The sequence below is a fragment of the Pseudorasbora parva genome, chromosome 17 (assembly GCF_024679245.1).
Source record: "Pseudorasbora parva isolate DD20220531a chromosome 17, ASM2467924v1, whole genome shotgun sequence".
NCBI lineage: Eukaryota > Metazoa > Chordata > Actinopteri > Cypriniformes > Gobionidae > Pseudorasbora > Pseudorasbora parva.
The window spans coordinates 25,307,120-25,326,473 of NC_090188.1; the positions used below are offsets into that span (position 1 = coordinate 25,307,120).

General features: G+C 36.9%; 2 protein-coding genes across 2 annotated transcripts; one reads left to right on the forward strand and one right to left on the reverse strand.

Moving 5' to 3' along the window:
* Positions 1-4,775: 4,775 nt before the first annotated feature.
* On the reverse strand, positions 4,776-16,180 carry snx5 (sorting nexin 5). The gene is made up of 13 exons (XM_067421685.1): positions 16,011-16,180; positions 15,154-15,258; positions 14,830-14,940; positions 14,517-14,638; positions 14,294-14,417; positions 13,754-13,849; positions 13,535-13,640; positions 13,350-13,425; positions 12,917-12,956; positions 12,729-12,815; positions 10,677-10,836; positions 8,659-8,744; positions 4,776-6,054 (listed from the first exon to the last, which is right to left on the reverse strand). The coding sequence occupies exons 1-13, from the start codon at positions 16,044-16,046 to the stop codon at positions 6,004-6,006; spliced, it is 1,200 nt and encodes a 399-aa protein (XP_067277786.1). The 5' UTR covers positions 16,047-16,180; the 3' UTR covers positions 4,776-6,003.
* A 286-nt stretch (positions 16,181-16,466) lies between these two features.
* On the forward strand, positions 16,467-19,105 carry mgme1 (mitochondrial genome maintenance exonuclease 1). The gene is made up of 4 exons (XM_067421025.1): positions 16,467-17,151; positions 17,225-17,447; positions 17,668-17,800; positions 18,808-19,105. Exons 1-4 carry the CDS (start codon positions 16,629-16,631, stop codon positions 18,937-18,939), a joined length of 1,011 nt encoding a protein of 336 aa, XP_067277126.1. The 5' UTR covers positions 16,467-16,628; the 3' UTR covers positions 18,940-19,105.
* The last annotated feature ends 249 nt before the right edge of the window (positions 19,106-19,354 follow it).

Below are 19,354 nucleotides of genomic sequence, written 5' to 3' on the forward strand. Positions count from 1 at the left end.
AATATTTAATATTAATGTATTTTCTTCAAAATACAGCTTTTGTTTCTCCCATGAAAATAACATTTAAAGGATTAACATTAAAAGTAAACTTTTCTTAAAGAAAATAAGAAATAATAGGCCTACATTGCTGAATATTGATATATAAGGACTTTTTTTTGGGTATGTGGGCACTTTTTGACTAATGAGTTACTTGCAGGATCTTGTTATAGGCTAGGCTATATAAGATGGGCAAATGTTGTAAAATTAGGTGTGAATTATTGCTAAAAGTTAATGTCCTTACAGATCAATATGATCAGTCTTTATTTGCCTTAAGCTTATCATGATAGTCAGTTATGGAGCTGTTTATTGAACGGAGACTATAAAAAATCGTAATTTACTTTTGAAAGGTTATTCTTTGGTGCGTGTTTGTGTCGTGTTTGTGGTGTCACATTCATTTGTTAAGCAGCAGGTGTGGTTTGGTTTCCATCTGCAAAAATATGGCATATTAAATTAGTACAAATCTTTAAATATATTATTGTATATGAAACATGATATTATTTAATTAAAATTAAGAAATTCTGTACAATTCACAGCAGAATAAAAATAACAGAATCATGCATCTAACTAAAGTTTAAGGAGTGGGTGCGTGGAAGCACACATTCCACATTAATTTCTTTATTGTGTGGTGGAATGGTGTAACACTACTCAACATCAAAGTAGGGCGTTGAAAAAACAAAATGTACCATAGAGCGGATATACCAAGTCCAAACCTTTGTGCCTATCCTAAAAAAATACCTCTCAAGTAATTTCCGACATGTAAATGAAATGTCTTGTTTTTCTTTGCAGCATACTACAACAGTCAATAGGTGACAATAGCATTCCATTATTCAAACTTGATTTCCTTCTTTATAGTTGCATAATCCTCTGAGACTGTTGCCCCTACATAATTACAGATCATACACACCTGCAAAATTTATACTGCGAGATATAAAAGGTAAAATATCCTTGATAATAGCATCAACTTGTTCATAATTACCCTAATATTTAATATAAATGCTTCATAACCGTCTTGAGTTTTACAACAGGCCTCATATGTAGCCTATGTAAATGTGAGAAATATCTGGCATGAAACTTTGACACATATTTATCGGTCAGCCATTCAAGGTCAAGTCAACGTGGTCTGTTTGCTTAGTGAGTGAGAGAGTAGCTGCAGTAGCACATGGTCTAGAGAAGTATATGTCAAAGGAGTATTTTTAGTTATTACTTGTTTGATATTGCCTAACCCTAACCTGTGAATACCAAAGAATATAGTAACATTAAATGTTACCATTGTTTTATATTCAGAAAAAAATTAAGAAATGTTTGCACAAACAGTTTGCGATTTTAAAGTCTTGTGCCTTGTTCTCTAAAGCACAGATGGAGCCCAGAACATTATATAACATATAAATGACTGCATGGCAGTGTCTCAGCTGTTACTGCAGTGTTTGATGTCTGTTCAGAGTAAACAAAACTGCTTCTCTATAATTTTATCAAGAGAAGCGGGCAAACTGGTCTGCTTATTGAAGGTATATAGAAAAGTCATATACAACAATAAATCAAGAAAAGTTGGAACCTTTTGTAAAATTCAACAGAATTATCTGTAATTTGTTAACTCTTTCACATTTTTTTACTGAACAACTTAATTGTATTTTGTGAATATAAACAGATTTTGATGGCTGCACCACTCCAGAAAAATTTGAGACAGGGGCATGTTTACCAATGTCACATCACCTTTCCTTTGTATGCCAATTAACTTGGGAATTGAAGATACTAATTGTTGCAGTTTTGGTGGATTTTTTACCTAATCTCGCTTGATACAAGACAGCTGCTAAACAGTCCATGGGCGTCATTGTCTGATTATCCATGATTGGCAACATTGCAGGCAGACCAGTCAAGCATGCACTCTTGTGTTGAGCAGGGGTTCTCAACCCTGGTCATAGAGGGCCACTGTCCTGCAGAGTTTAGCTCCAACCTTGAGCTAAGCCTGTAGCGTTCTAGTAATGCTGAAGAGCTTAATTAGCTGGTTCATGTGTGTTTCATTAGGGTTGAAGAGCTAAACACTGCAGGACGTGGCCCTCAAGGTTCAGGGTTGAGAACCCCTGGTGTACAGTGTCTACAAAACCACTCTGTTGTAGCGCATGCTGGCATTTTCTTGCTTCTCAGGGAAGATATCGATGCCATTAAATGTCTCTGTGCAATCCCGATGTGCACCTCCATGTCAATGCACCCTAAATATACAGCTCCATGCCTCCACACACAATTCACCCATGCTATTTGCTGATGCAACCTCATATCATGACAGACGCACCTGTCGCTGATGAAAGTCTTTGAGACTGAGAACTCAATGTCCATTATTCCTTAAAACAATCTGACCGCAACATACATTTCCACTGTGTTATGGATCATCTGAGATGTGCAGGCCCAGAGGACTCAGCACCAGCTTTATAGCTTTCTCATTGCTTAACAGAGATTCAAGTTGCATTTCTTGATGCAGCGGCAGACTGTGTTAAGTGACAATGGCTTTCCAAAGTCATCCCGAGCCCATCCATGTGGTTGGCTGAGTAGCGTAATGGTTTTTCAAGCAGTCCCATCTGAGGGCTCAAAGGTCACACACATTCAACAGAGGTTTCCTGCTTTGATCATACTGAGATTTCTCTGGTCTTTTCACTATATTATGTATGGTTGATGGTGAAATACCTAAATTCTTTGCAATCTTGCATTGAGAAATGAGAATTTTTTAACCCATGTCAACACCTTAAAAGTAGTCAAATTCCACCAGAATTTTTTTTTGTGGGAAAAATTCAGTCTCTCTCTCTCTCTCTCTCTCTCTCTCTCTCTCTCTCTCTCTCTCTCTCTCTCTCTCTCTCTCTCTCTCTCTCTCTCTCTCTCTCTCTCTCTCTCTCCTCTCCCTCTCCTCTGAGGTAGGGGAACCTATTTTTCTCTTTCTGTCTCCTATTTTGTACAGGACCAGTCATTTTGACATAGGCCGAGACACTCTGACCTAGAATTCTGAGGTGATTAGATAATATAAGGACAATATTGAAATTATGTAGAAAAGTAGGTCTTTAAGATGATTTTTAGATTGTGGTTAAGAGGAAACTAGGACAGAAGTAGCCTATATAAAGATTTAATGGCATCGTAAGTGCACAATGAAAGTCTAGTATGACTGGAAAGTGGGTGGAATTGTATTGGATGACCCACTTAACGTCTTATATTTCTGTTTCAGCTGCTCAGCTTTGCATTGTATATGTAAGGGAGAATGTAAATTCAGTCTGTGCACTTCCCTTCAGGGTCCTGATCATCCTGTGGGGGTTTGCTTTGTTATTATGTTTGACAGACTGACATTATTCCACTTTTTATATAATCAAATGAATAATTAAATGGACATTTAATTTCTGAAATTGTTTTATTATATATTGAATGCTGAATGACACGCAATAGCACATCAGTTTAGGGAGATAATATTTATATATGCATATTATTTTAAGAGTCAAACATAACATATATAAAATGTCAGATTTAATAATAGGAGTAGGGGGAAGTACGCAAAGTTTGGTCTTTAATTTTTCCACAAAAAAAGACCATTAAAAACTGCATTGAGTGCTACTAGGTTGTTCCTCATTGAATTTCACATCTGATCTAATAGTCACTGGATAGCCTCCAGATACACAGCAGATGAGGAACTCTACACTTATGTAGGCTACAACAATTCAAAGGCAAAACCACAAAATTTCCACCTCAACTGCTGACATCAACCATATCTATTGTGTGGTTTGGAGGAGCTGGCCCACATCCTGACTGAAATGACAACATTGTCCAACTTATTTGAGAATCAATGATCTTCCCCCATCACTGATTTAACAAATTAAGTTTACTTTTTGGCAGAGCATGGCATGGTGGTCTGCAACGAAATTCTTGCACCAGAACATGGACGGTTGGCCAGTCATGATGAGTCACAGCACAGGCTGTACATTACGTCACTATACCACCATGATCAGCATAATGGAAAAATAGATCCTGCAAAGGCTGCTACTACAAACTGAAGAAGTCAAAATGTGGAATGTCCCTCCCCTATAATTATTTAATATTAATGAGCTGCACCATCAACATTTAGCAAAGTCACAGCATGTAGCTGAAAATACTTTCATCATGAGACAAATATTAAAAAAAAAACATATGGAGAAGTAACCACTTCCTCTTCTTATCGACAGAAAAATATGAATCAGTGGATAATGTTGAGCCCACAGTCCAAAACTGGACAACAACTCCAGCCTTAAATACAAGAAACAAGGGAGACACTGGGGAAAAACTTAAATCAGTGTGCTTTTGGCGAAAGGGAATGCAGAAGTCAATGCGGTAAATGTGTCTGGTAACCCCATTCATTGATCTGCAGATGTGGGTGGAATGTATATATATAATAAAGCTTCCTCCAAAGCCATCGGTAAGGAGCTATTGCTTCTTTTTAGCTGCAAGAGTGTGTCCTAACTTTTCTATCTCGGCTATGATGTCTGATATTTTTAGCATTCATTGAAATACATTAGCAAAACAATGCTAAATTAAAGCAATAATAACTGATGTTTAGAAGGGCCAAATGTCATTCAGTGAACAATGAGAATAAAATATGAGAATATGTAAGGTTTGTAACCATATAGCATTAAGGTAAATCTTAATATTGAATTTTAGACCACTCAAAATCTCAGGCTATATAAAATCTCACATTTACATAATCATAAAAAAGGATGAATGGAAAGACAAAATGGGAAAGCAGGGCATATTTATTTTCATTATTGCAAGCTTTCATACAAATGATGATACTTCATATGAAAGCGTTTTTTTCATCTACACAATCATTTATAAAATGTGTCTTCTTTTACAAAAATCTCCAAAATTAGAACAGCACAGTTACATATTTTTGTGGCTTTTACATAAAACCAAACTTTACACATATATTGGTCCACTGAATTGAAATGTAGCAAATCTTAAACTGTTAGTAACAACAAGAGAAAACGTTTAGTCAAGTAAAAAAATACATTTGAATAAGGAATGCTGATTTATATTTCACAGAGAAATAGTGTGGATACAAACTAAATTAACACATTTAAACTTAAATCAGAGGCATTTTTTCACATATGACTATAGGATCTGACTTCCGTCATCAGAAAAAGATGAGCTCAGGGAAAACAGGCAGATTAAGGAAAACGTATATGGAAGCACAATCTTATTCATGGCTGCATAACCTTTACCATAAAAACTCTGGAATCCATAAACTATTAGTAGTAACAAAAAAATTCAGGTTGTGAGATTCACCCACACACACACACCAAATGGGGACATCGAGTCAGTTTGCAATTTTACAGCCGGCCCTTTACATTTAATATAAAACTACCTACATGCAAAAAAAGTGCAATTTGACAAAATTGGAATGTAAATGAAAGTCATCATTACATTGGTGCATTGTATATTAATCTATGGCAAATTGGGTTGTGTCTTTAGATGAATCTCAATTGAATAGAAAATGTTGTAAAGATATCCAAAGAATTTCATGTCATATAACACTTCTGAGGTTTATACTGCTGTGTTTGTCATCACACGTCAAGTTATGTAATAGTTTATGATTAGTATGCATGATCTTTACAGTGTGACAGCAAAAAATCTGATTAATCACATTTAAAGGTACAAAATTGCAGTCAAAAACAAAACAAGAAAATCACGTCATGCACTTTTGTTTCTTTTGTCAGTTTGGTGGTTTGTAGCTGTCTGCATAATCTGAGCTGAGCAAGATTCGGGCAGTAAAAATGGGCATGAGAGAAAAGAAATAGATGAAGTGTAAACATGGTAGAGACATTGCTGGTGGTGGCTCTTTTTTACATTTTAGAGTGGTACTGAACCACATTAAGGACATTTGAAGTAGGTGCATCCAGGTTCCCCTCTAGTGGGTTGGTAATGCAAGGAGCTCAAGACGGTCCAGTGACCTCATTGAGTGGGTCAGTTGCTTTTGAGCATCTCAATGCTGCCTTGCAGAAGGGACACACTATTCTGTAGTAAGTGTGTACAAAAAAAAAGAACACGTCAGAGAAAAAGAGGGAGAGAAAACAGATGGAAGAAAGTCATGTTGGGCCACGCTAAACCATGCTAAAAATCAAGGTTCTCTTATTGGTTAACAGATCCCCATGACTTTCCTAGATGACCATGATTACTATATTTTAAGGATAATATTTTTTTAAATTATAAACATTTCCTAGTTGTTGAAATATTTTATAGCTGATCATATCTAGATAGATGTACACTACCATTGAAATGTTTGGGGTCAGTAAGGTTTTAACTTTTTGGAGAAGAAGTCTCATGCTCAACAAGGCTGCATTTATTTGATCAAAAATAAAATAAAAAGTCCAGTAAAATATATTACTACAATTTGAAATAACTTATATCTTAATATATTTTAAAATATAATTTATCTCTGTGAAAGCAAAGCTGATTTTTTGTCACATGATCCTTTAGAAATCATTCTAATTAAGCTGATTTGTTGTACATAAAACATTTCTTATTATTAATAATATTAATTTATGTTGAAAACATCTATTCTGTTTAATATCTTTATGAAAACCGTGATACTTTTTGTTTTAACTACAATACCTGCAAACTGACAAATGGTGAAAAAGGTCACATTTCCAAATTAAATAATTTTAGCAATATTGTCACCCAGTAGGAAATGTTTGTGTTTTTAGCATGTAAACTAAACATTTTGGTGTACTCTGACAAGAAAATAAAGGTAGGCCTAAAAATTTACATTTGCTTCAAGTAAAAAAACATTTACCCAATAGCACTAGGCATCGTCACAAATTTCACAATTTGATTTGATATTGATTAACTTCAGGACTATCAGGTAGAGTACATAGCACATTGTATGTACTGTACAATGTAGCAATGGGGGGATTTTTGGTGGTATAAATATATTGATTCTGAAGCAATATTCTCAGTGTTCTACCAGCTTTTACATAGGCCTACTTAAATTTGCATATTTGTAATTTATTTTTTTAAAGGCCATATTTTTTAAATCTTATTAAATGTATGCATCAACTTTCATGTTAAATTCTTACATTTAATTAATAAATTCAGTTATAAGACACATATAGTGGTGTTACAATTACAATCAAATTCAATTATTTAAACTGCAAAAATACAACTGCAATAGTGTTATGAGATTTATGTTTGAAATGTTTGAATATACAAATAAAACAATGCAATGATACTTTTAAACAAACCGCCAATAGGTGGCAGCAAGTGATTGTCTCAATGAGAGAGTCATTGAGTCGTTCATTCAAAACGCTAAATTATTCAGTACAAAACACCGCGCTGAGTGTTGCTTTCCTTTGGAAGTATTTTTGTCGTTGAAATCATTGGTGAAATAGGACAAAAAAAGTAGTTTGAATCTAAAATGTAAGTAACTTAATATTAATTAGGCTACACAATTCATTGTACACAATTCCTGATTGCAATGTATTTGCAATTGTGATCATGTTCAGCAAAAAAGCTCCCTTAGTCAACTTGCGTTATCATAAATTATAAATTAAATAAACAAAAAAACTCAGTTTTAACCCGGTATGTTTCTTCTGTGAGTTTATATTGCTGGTCATTTGTTTTGATTTCTCCACGTATGTCTCACAAAGAGCTTCAACGTGACTTTCTCTGAATACAATCAGAGATGTACTCAATTATCAGTCGCTGTTTACATTGAAAGTAATACAATTTTTTTACAAAATCTGATTCATTCTCGCGTTTCTGGTTATTTTAATTTTTTATTTGTCCGGTCGGGAAAGTAAATCCCTCTATCATTTGTCCCAGACAAAATGTCGAGCCCTTATAGACAGCCCTGTGCTCATTCATGATTTCTCTCGTGCTGTAAAGCGGAGGTGATTGGTTCATGTCGTGCGTGCTGCGCTGCCGTTTGCTTGAACTGAGGGCTACAGTGATCTGTGAATGTCACGTCCATAGACTGTTAAAAATAGGGCACGCCACATTAGAGCACAAAAAAAGATTGTGGCAGCTCGAGAGATGTAAATACAGTCTATAGGAAAATAGCACATTTTCAATTATTATTGTGAAGTTAACAATGCGTTCAACTTTACCCCCATGGAAGGAAACTCATCGGATCTACACAATTCACATAAATATTAGACGAAAAGCGACTAGTTTGCAGGTATTAAGTATTTAATTAATAGAAAGATCACAAAGAACAGCATTTATTTGAAATAGAACATGTTTGTAACATTATACATTAGTGTTATTTGGGTCAGTAAAACTTTTGAAAGGTAGTGTATAATTAATATAAAAATGTAAATGTAGAAATATAGACATTACCAGACCTGGTAATCATAACTTTAAAATGATCTTATTTACGAAATGGTCTCTCATGACCAATTCATACGCATTTGTACGAGGTGACTAATTCGTATTACCTCACTCATATAAATTCGAACAATTTGTCTAAACTGCTGAGGTTAAGTCAGCTCGTACAAAATTGTACGAATTAGCCAGCATGTAAAATATGTATGAATTGCTGTGACTGGGTTGGATTTACCAGGTTTTCCATGATGGTAGTAACACCTACCACCTGGACACAAGTCACTTTATCATCCTCACCTTGGCATGTTTTATTTCCAGCTCAGTCATCTCGATCAAGTTCTTACGAAAGGCTACTACACGCCTTGCCTTGAAGCTGGTGAGCTCTACAAACACATGAAATCAATGTTAGTAAGTAATAAGTCAGGAAGTTCACCTAAAATTGAACCTCTTTTATGATACACTCCTGAACAAAATCTTAAGACCAGGGGATTCATTGCAAAGTTTACACATTTCGCATTTGTGTATCATAACCGGGTAGTAAGTGCTGATTCAAAACGCCAAAAAAAAAGAAACAGGAGCAAGAGACAAAAAATAGAGAGTAGGAAATTTATTGAAAACTGCATTTAAACTCAAACAGGCCGTTCAACAGCTGATCAAAAGTTTAAGACCATAGCCATAAAAAGGTCAAATCTGCACAAAAATATGGCTTTCATGTCATTGCCATCAGGAGATCTTGACAGTATGACTGCTTGAAGGTCAAAGACAAAAAGGCTCTCTCTTTGAACGTGGCAGGATTGTTGAGCTGCACAAGCAAGGCCTTTCGTAACACACCATCGCTGCTGAGGTTGGACGCAGTAAGACAGTCATTTTACATTTCTTAAAAAATCCTGAGAGTTATGGGACAAAAAAGTCAAGTGGTAGACCCAAAAAAATTTCACCTGCACTGAGCCGCAGGATCCGACGGGTTGTCCGTGAAGACACAGGTCGATCCTCAACCCAAATTAAGGCCCTTACTGATGCTGACAGCAGCCCAATAACCGTCATAAAATAAACCGTCAATAACCGTCATAAATAAGACGTCATCTGCTAGAGAAGGGCTTCAAGAACAAAAAACGTCTTCAAAGGCCACGTCTCCTCCCACGACACAAACCTGCCAGTTTAGAATTTGCAAGGGAGCACCAAACATGGGACATTGAAAAGTGGAAGAAAGTTTTATTCTCTGACGAGAAAAAATTTAACCTGGACGGTCCTGATGGCTTCCAACGTTACTGGCATGACAAGGAGATCCCACCTGAGATGTTTTCTATGCGGCACAGTGGAGGAGGCTCCATCATGATCTGGGGTGCTTTTTCCTTCAATGGGATTGCTTCAGGTTGGAGCAAATGGAGCTTCAGGTTGTGCAGGGGCGTCAAACGGCGACTGGCTATGTGGATCTGTTGCAGCGGGCATCCCTCTTGACCGAGGGCCCCTGTCTGTGCGGTAATGACTGGGTCTTTCAACAGGACAACGCTGCAATTCACAAAGCCCGCCTGACGAAGGACTTCATCCAGGAGAATAACGTTGCTCTTTTGGACCATCCTGCGTGTTCCCCTGATCTAAATCCCATTGAGAACATTTGGGGATGGATGGCAAGGGAAGTTTACAAAAATGGACGTCAGTTCCAGACCGTGAATGCCCTTCGTGAAGCCATCTTCACCACATGGAGCAACGTTCCCACCGGCCTCCTGGAAACAGTCGCATCAAGCATGCCGAAACAAGTTTTTGAATTGATCAACAAGAACGGTGGGGCTACTCACTACTGAGTCCTTTTTTGACACGTTTAGTACTGTTGTGCGTTTATTTTTGGGCTATGGTCTTAAACTTTTGATCAGCTGATGAACGGCCTGTTTGAGTTTAAATGCAGTTGTCAATAAATTGCCTACTCTCTATTTTTTTGTCTCTTGCTCCTGTTTCTTCTTTTGGCATTTTGAAGCAGCACTTACAACGTGGTTATGATCCACTAGTGCGAAATGTGTAAAACTTGCAATGAATCCCCTGGTCTTAAGATTTTGTTCAGGAGTGTATTTTTAGATAATTTCTAATTTATCAACAATATTCTTTCGAATTTCTCTGCAAATAACCGGCTTACCAGGCACAATGGCAATAGAACATAGACTTCCTTTCTTGGAGAAATCAAACCTACATTCTATTGGCTACCAGCCCAGATCTATAAACACTAATATAACTCTTTATATATTATAAACTCAGACCATCAGAGTAATTCATTAAGCTTATAAAACAGGTAAATAAAAATATGTTTTGATTGAACAACACACCTTTCCTGCCAGACTCGGAGAGCTTCTCAAACTTTTGCAGACACTGCTTCTGGTTCTCCTCAGCTTGTGCGATGTCCTTACCCTTCATACGAGCCTTGTCAAGAGCTTTATTGGTATTCTCGTAATCGGCAAGAGCCCGTGCACGTCTATACAAAAGGTCCTAAAGAAAGAAATGTAATTAATTGTAAAATATATATATATAATCAGGATAAATGTATTTAGTTAGTGAACAATGACCCACGGTGGTCAGCCAAATGCGAGTACTCTTTACTAGGGGTGTGATAAGACATTTGGGCTGCATTTACACTGGCACAAAAAAAAATGTTTTTACATTTTTCATGTCACATCTGTCACAGATCAGAATTTATTTCCAGGTGTAAACATAAAAATGTAAAAAATCTGCATGAAATACGTTTTTTTCGCAACAGATCACTGAGTGCGTTTACATGTACGTTCTTAAGCTGATTATGCCTAATAAGCCAACAATGAACATGGTCATGTAAACGCAGTAACCCGTTTTCTTTTATCAGAGTAAGGTCATAAACGATGTAAGCACAAACCGGTCAGGACAGGTCGTTTTTTGCCTCTTACCACGATTTCACGCTGCATGTAAACGCACTAACCTGCTTTCTGTCGGCTTATTGAAATGCACGTGCAATAGGTGACAAAAATGCAAACTTAGAGCAAATTTAAACGCATCCAGACAGAGCGAGCGAGCTTTTTGCATGAAATAAGGACATATATCACAAACGCAGACTCTTTTAAGACCCAGAAAATTGTAAAGATGTGTTCTCATCTCATGCAGCAGTAGAAGAGGTTCAGTCAAAACGTTGCATCTGTGACTGCATTAGGATAAAATGAGCCGTAAATCTCCCACTGACATGGTGCACGCTTTATTTAACATCAAAACTGACATAACATTTGGAATATTCCCAGTCAGATACGGACATTATTATTTTTTACATGACTACAAGGAAATAACCCAGTTTATTAATAAAGTCATGTAAACACACTTTACTTGCGTTGTAAGTTTAATGGTTTGCATGTAAACGCGGAAAACTGGTGATTTCAATAAGCTGATATTTGTGAGTTATTAGTTTACTGGTGTGCATGTAAACGTGCTCACTTACAAATGTGGTTTTAAATCAGATACATATCCAATATCTGGACATCCGACATACATCTAAACATGAATATCCGATTCCCGTTCCAAAGCACCACAAGGTGAGGGTGACACGTTTGCCCATGAAGATAGCTTTTTAATGTTGCATTATGAAGCAGACATGCATGTATGCACTCGCTCACAGGTTTTTTGAGGTGTACACTTTATAAGGAAAGAAACTGTGTGCGCACACAAACATTCAGGAGCTGGTTTTCAACCTCTGCCCTGTGAGTTTTTAAATAAAAAAGCTTCCCTAATAAAAGCTACATTATATTTCTTAAGTAATGATGTGATAACTTTGCTGTAATTGAACCAACAAGCATCACTATTAGGCTACTCAGCCAAGTGTGCTCTCTCTCTCTCTCTCTCTCGGTAATTCGTTCAAAAAATGTATTATTAAAGATTTTTTTTTCAGTAACATATCCAAAATCCACTAGGCCAGTATTATGTATTTTGTTCAGTTGAGGTCTTACAATATCCCAAATGTTTCCAACTATTTGTAAAATCTGAAAAAATAGCTTTTTTAAACAAAGAACTGGGACGTCTGAGGGAGTCACCTGTCAATTCCGTCATATCTGCATTACCCTCAGTTTCCCGGTTTTATTCTGCAGAAGCGCTTTACTCAAAAGGATTTGTCTGTGCATGTTTTTTTTACTCTCATGTTATCATTCATGTGCATTATACGACTGACAGACTGCAACGGTTGGTTAAAAATCTTCATTTGTATTCTAGTGAAGAAACAAAATCAGCTATATCTTGGATGCCCTGGGGGTAAGCAGATAAACATCGCATTTTCATTTTTGGGTGAACTATCCCTTTAATACTTGATTTAATTATACAATCTATATAATATTCAGCTGATGTAACAGAAAACAGAGGGAAGGTTTCACCTTAGCAGCCTGGATGTCCCTTGTGTAGTATCTCAACAATTCTGTCAGCTTGAGCTCTTGATCTGATGCCACTCGGTCCTCAACTTTCTGCAAAACACAAACATGCCATAGCATGTAACTTATGATCTTATGAACATGGCAACAGTCGACTGGTAAGTTGGTAAAATAAACCCAACAGAGATACTCACTCGAAGCTTTTCAAACACATCAGCACATTTTTCTAAGTGTCTGGAAGCAGAACAAATACTTAGTAAAAATTTAAAATCTTCAAGCATCAACACATGTTTTGTGGAATGTAGCTGCTGTTGTAAATTCTGCCGATTTAAATGTTTAAATGTAAATAATGTTAAAATAACATGTTTTCATTTTCTGCTATGGGGCTAGTAAAAATGTTGGCCTATATATATATATATATATATATATATATATATATATATATATATATATATATATATATATATATATATATATATATATATATATATAGAAAGCAACTACCAGCTTTATTAGTTTCACTTGCATATCAATTAATTATGCTATGCGGCTTAATGTAACAGACATGTATTACTGTTCTTTGATAATGCTGTTTTTACAGAAATCAAGATGAAATACATTTCTAACTTTTTAAAGGCAGAGTTGTTGTCTGCAGCAGTGCTGTTTAGAGCCCCAGAAATGTGGTTATAATCATCAGCAACATCTAAAAAAAGAACAAGACAGACAGTTTTGTGAATATGAATATCTCAAAGCATAAACAAATAACCAAAATGTTTTCAGCCTGATGATTCATTTGGATGAAATAGTCTTACTTTTGTGTGAACGGGTCATTTTCTCAGCCTTAGCAGTGGCATCTTTGATTTTAACGGAATAATCCAACAGAAAAGTCTTTTCCTGTTCAAAAAACTCATCAACCTCCTGCAAAAAGAAAAGAATAAACAAACTGGCATATAATGACAAGAGGAAGAGTACTTCTGCCTGTTGTGCTAATAATAAAAACACACCCACAGGGAGTTGATTGGCACACTGACCTTGACCCCTGAGATGAGAACCTCATCAGCAGTCTTTACCATGTTCTTAAAGAACCCACCAAACATTTCCTTGGCATTTTTCCTCCTTACGGTGAGCTAAACAACAAATGAACAGAGGATCATAAAGTCAAGCACAATATGAACCAATCAGAAGGTAGAACCATAGTGCACACTCTTTATCGCCACTGGCTGAGATCCAAGATCACGTGTCTGTTATCAGTATAACCGACACTTATCAGTGCAATACAAGACTTGCAGGTTATGACTGAGACTTTTTCTATATATGAATAAGCAAAAACAATTGTCCAGTCAGAAAGTTGTGCTGAACTAAGCAGGAAGTGTCCCTCCTCCCCCCCTCCCCCTCCCCCTCCCCCTCCCCTTTATCTTCTGCACTCATCCTTCAACCTCTCTCCATTTGTGTGTAAACTGCCAACATTGCAGCTTCGCAGGAAATGAGCAATGGCAACAGTCCCGCTCACTGTCCCTCTGTTTCCTGGTCTGGGAAGAACAGGACTGGCCAAGAGAAAGCAGAAGACTTACATCCTGGTCGTATTCCAAGAATATCTGGAAGTTTCTGTCCTTGCTGAAGGCTGGGTGGGAGGAGAGTCGCTGAAGAAAAACTTCATGAACCTGCACGGTCTTCTTAAAAACAGCGAGATATTCCCTGAAACGATACACTGATTTAATATACACATTTAAATCTCAGTAATTACACAACATATAAGCAAAAGGGGGGGGAAATGTAATGCTTATTTTGACTTACGCCTCAAGTTCCTGCTTCATTTTGGCATATTCTTCCTTTGACATACTCGATTCTCCCTCTCCCAATTTATGCATCTTCTCCCGGGGACCCTCGAAGTCAGGTTTTGGTGGGGCGGGCGGGATCTAATGAATATCAAGAAGGGAGGAAGGAGGAAAGTACACTGTAAAAGCAAGCCAATTCAATTGGCAATTCCAACCATGTACAATGCAAACTGATTGTCAGTAGAGAAACGCTGTGGTTTGCGTGTTGCATTCTGTTGCTGGTGATGAGCTCTCAAAAATATAGACAATATGAATATGGGGTTTAAACTTACAATGAGGCCAGCATAATCCTCAGTCTCCACAATTGTGTCATGGAGCCAGATGAAATCTTCATGCTGTCGTGGCACAGAAAATTCTGGCTTCTGAAAGGAACTAAGTGTGGTCTGAGAGGAAGTGAAGAGCAAACTGACAGTATGAGTCAATGAGAAACTGCAGAAACTACATCAAATGTATTTGACAAAACAATAAGTGACAGACAGTCAAAGAACTCATATAGACTATGGTAAGTTAAACTAAATAATATATAACGTGTGCAAAGCTACTCGACTCAAGCACTGATTTATTCGAATGTCTGTAAGTCTGATCTGTTGGCTCACCTTGGTGTGGACGGTAAATTTGACTTTGTCACGTTCACAGAGGGCATCAGGGATATCAATGAGGAGAGATGCATCGTGGTTCAAGTCAACTGATACAGAACGCAACTATATAAAACAAGATTTATTAAAAAAATTATCTTATGAGAAATCCAGAAGAGAGCTTCAAATAAAGACTGATAGAACTGTAGCTATGTCTTGTCTCCTGGAGCATGGATTATGGGGGAAAATTGCATATATATATATATATATATATATATAAATATATATTTTACTCTACTGTCTATGCTAATGAAACCATGCTAGTAAAGAACATACTTTATTCAGTCACCCATCCAAAAAAAATAATAAAAAAAACAAAAAAACATACTGTCGTTTACTACATAAACAGTAGTAAACCTCCATAGAGTTCGTCAAATGCAGTCAGAGAAACTTCCTCAAATTATTTCTACAGAAAAGAGACTATAGATATAGAATTACAATATACATCATTCAACCATTTGTTTTTTCCTATTGACCTATATATATATATATATATATATATATATATATATATATATATATATATATATATATATATATGCAAATATACGCAATATTAGCTACGCTTTAGCTAATATCTCTACATTTAATTTACACTGTCAGCTAAAATAATCATTAGTGATTGATAGATAGTGACACGAAGACGGTTTTAAACCCTTTTTACTGTTATTACTGGGGAATACAGCTAATAAGCTTGCTAACTCACTATAAAGTACAAAGTAGAGCTGGGCGGCTATTATTAAGCAACCGACCAAGACGAGTGCTTAAAACAATCTGCAAACTTTGACTCTATAATAGAGAGATATGGCAACACTTACCTTCTCCTTATCACTGTCCTCTGATACAGATGTCATGTTCAGAAGATATTTCACTTATTTTATCGTGTCTAAGTTGCACATTAAACTGTACTTTTAACTTTCCAACTGCAGCTCGCGCTCCTCACTTTCCTCTCTCGCCTGTCACTGTGGACATCCGGCTCGAATTTTTTCTAGCAACAAGTCAAAATAAAAGTCTTTAAAATATTGACATATCACGAAAAGAGAGAGAGAGAAAAAAACATATTACATACTCAATTTACAGAATAATAAACAAATTTAATAACTTGTGAGAAACAGCTGTAGAGGATGTGTTATGCGTTTGTTGTCAATTAAATACAAAAACCTATTTCTAGTCCTAAAAGTTGCATAGTGGGAAATGCTGTTTTATGGGAACGTGTGCAATGTACTTTCGATGAAGTTCAAACTACAATACCCATAATTCCCCAATAGATCCAGTTCAAACTGCGCTCCATTTGAAAAACGAATGTAGCAACCGTAGCAACATCGTGATCTCTAACTTTTTAGTTAGTTTATTAATTTTAGTCTATCTATCCATTTTCCAAAGCAGGCGAAAGTAGACACACACATTCCAATAGAAACAGGATAAGAACATTGCGTATGGCGCTTACAATGCAGGCATTGACGCTATTGATACAATGCAAGTGTGCGAGATCAATGGGCTTTTCCTCTGGTCAGTTCTCGCGTGTGAACAACCTTTCAACCAGCTGTCAATGGCGAGCACGCAAAAAGGTCAGTCAGTACAGCACAGTGGACACAGAGCGCTACTCATCTCTGGTGCGCGCAGTATTGTCCTCAAAAAACAGCTCCCAGACTCCTGCGAGCATCGAGGATGAGGACTGTCAGCTGTACGGACCTGTAATAAGATCCAGACCGCCTTCACAACAGCCCAAAGCACCTAAAAACCTGCATCCACTGTTAAATAAAGCCAAAGGTCAGTCGGAGTATGTGCCGGGACCTTTGGCTCGTATAACATTACAGAGGGACTCTAATACATCTCTGCCCAGTGTGACCCGAATCCTTCAGAAGACCATGCCACCTGACCAAGCCTTTTACCTGGAGAGGTGGAAGAGAAGGATGATTGCAGAACTCGGAGAAGAAGGGTTTAAGGAATACAGCTTGAGTAATAATATGTATTTATTTTCTTTAATTGAATATTAAAATAACTACACCTCTTAACAGATATTGTGTTTTAGACATTTTCAGACAAGGGCAGCTTTTCCATGCTGCCATTGAGGACAAGTTCACCCAGGAAACCCCTTCTGTAGAGGACCCTGAGCAACCATTGGAGGTGTCCGGATATATAGAGAGTGCATCTCGTGTGCTGAATGATATTACAGGAGTTAGAGCCATTGAGAGTGCTGTGCATCATTCTTCATTACAGTACCTGGGCATTGTAGATTGCGTTGCCCAATACAGGTGAGAGTTATTCATGTGAATCAAAAAGTCATTTATAAATTCATAATCAGATTCAACTTGTACTTTTTAATGTATATGAATTCTGTATTATTTTAGAATCCTACATAGAATCTTAGTGCTTTCTTGAACATTGACATTGTTATTCATTCCTTTTTTTATACTTTGGTCATGGTCATGTTGAATCATCGCCTAAAACTAAAGCTCATCTGCTCTCATACAGAGGTTCATTGTGTGTCATTGACTGGAAGACTTCAGAAAAGCCTAAGCCCTTGCTTCGCCATACTTATGACAATCCATTGCAAGTAGCTGCATACATTGGAGCCTTGAACAGTGATAACAACTACAGCTACCAGGTAAACATTACTATTACCCCATTTACACCTATACCATGAAGCCAGTTTAGGTGGTTAAATGGGTATGCTTCAGTTTAGTTTGCACCAACTCAGGGTTTTAGGCACCATGATAGTGGCTGGGCTTTAAGCAGAGTTCATAGCCACAGTAACTTACCCCACAGCTAATCTACTCTGAGGTAGATTTCAAACCCAAATTGAACTGATCAGCTGTGAGCAAAAATGACACGTCTGATGCTCATGCAATAAAGTCGCTCCCCCTGTTTCTACTCCAAATTAAAGATCACTACCATAGTCTGTAAAAAGATGGACGTAGTGTCCGTGATGTCACCCATAGGATTCTGAAGAGCAGTTCTAAATTTTAGTCTGAAGTATAGTCGAGCTGGCTGTTGACATCTTGGCAGCTCATCACTCCCGGATATCAGAAAATGGGCAAAGAGGCGGGACGTGGGCGGAGCTGAGGTGAAGTGATGACTAACAGACAGCAGACAAACGGCTATCCACCTGTCACTCAAAGTGGCATGCCCACTTTCAAACTATAAGAAGAGTATTAGAGACTGACTACGTTAACCATCAGTCCAAAAAGTCGATAGATTGGTCGCTAGTCATTAAAAACAAACAAAAAAGTCACTAAAGAGGTCTGACAAGTCGGTAAATGGAATAGACAACAGTTATTTTGAATTGTAATATTTCACAAAATCAAATAAATAAAGATGTGATGAGCATAATAGACTTTTTGCAGCATTTTGTTTTTTAAAACTTACCCTAAACCTTTGAACTGTAGTGTATGTAATAGTCATAAACTTGTTCCCCTTAACAATTATTAAAAAGTGGTCACATGTAAACCCTGTGTCTTGTCTGGCCACTTGTGACCAGATCATCTGAAATTGATATTATTGCCAGGTTTGAGGATTTGAGGAGATTAAACAGGGACTAAAGGCATTTACTCTTTAAATGGCTTGTTTTAAGTTTTCCATTGAAGTGATCCATCATGTTCTGTTTGTACACAGGTAGAAAACGGGTTAATTGTGGTGGCCTACAAAGACGGATCACCCGCACATGCCCACCTCCTGAACTTGCAGCAGATTATGCCCTTCTGGGAGAAATGGCTACTTCGACTAGAAGAGTATGCAGAAAAATAAAAGGGTTTTAACAAATTAAGCTGATGCTACACCATGTGTAGTCTTACTGAAAATGTTCGTTTTACATTTGATACAAAGAATAAATAGTTGTTGTTTTTGTACACATTGTACACATTTTATTAATAGAATGGTTTCCTTATTTAAATAGAAATAAAATTTAAAACAATTGGTTGTTGATGTGACCTTGTGGTATTTTTTAAAGCTGTATGTATGCACATTAAAGCCCAAAATGAAACTGATGTCATTAATGACACCCTAATGTTGTTCCACACCGGTAAGACCTCCGTTCATCTTCAGAACACAGTTTAAGATATTTTATATTTAGTCTGAGAGTGTATGCAAGTGTATACACACTACTGTCCATGTCCAGAAAGGGAATAAAAACATCAAAGTAGTCCATATGTGACATCAGTTA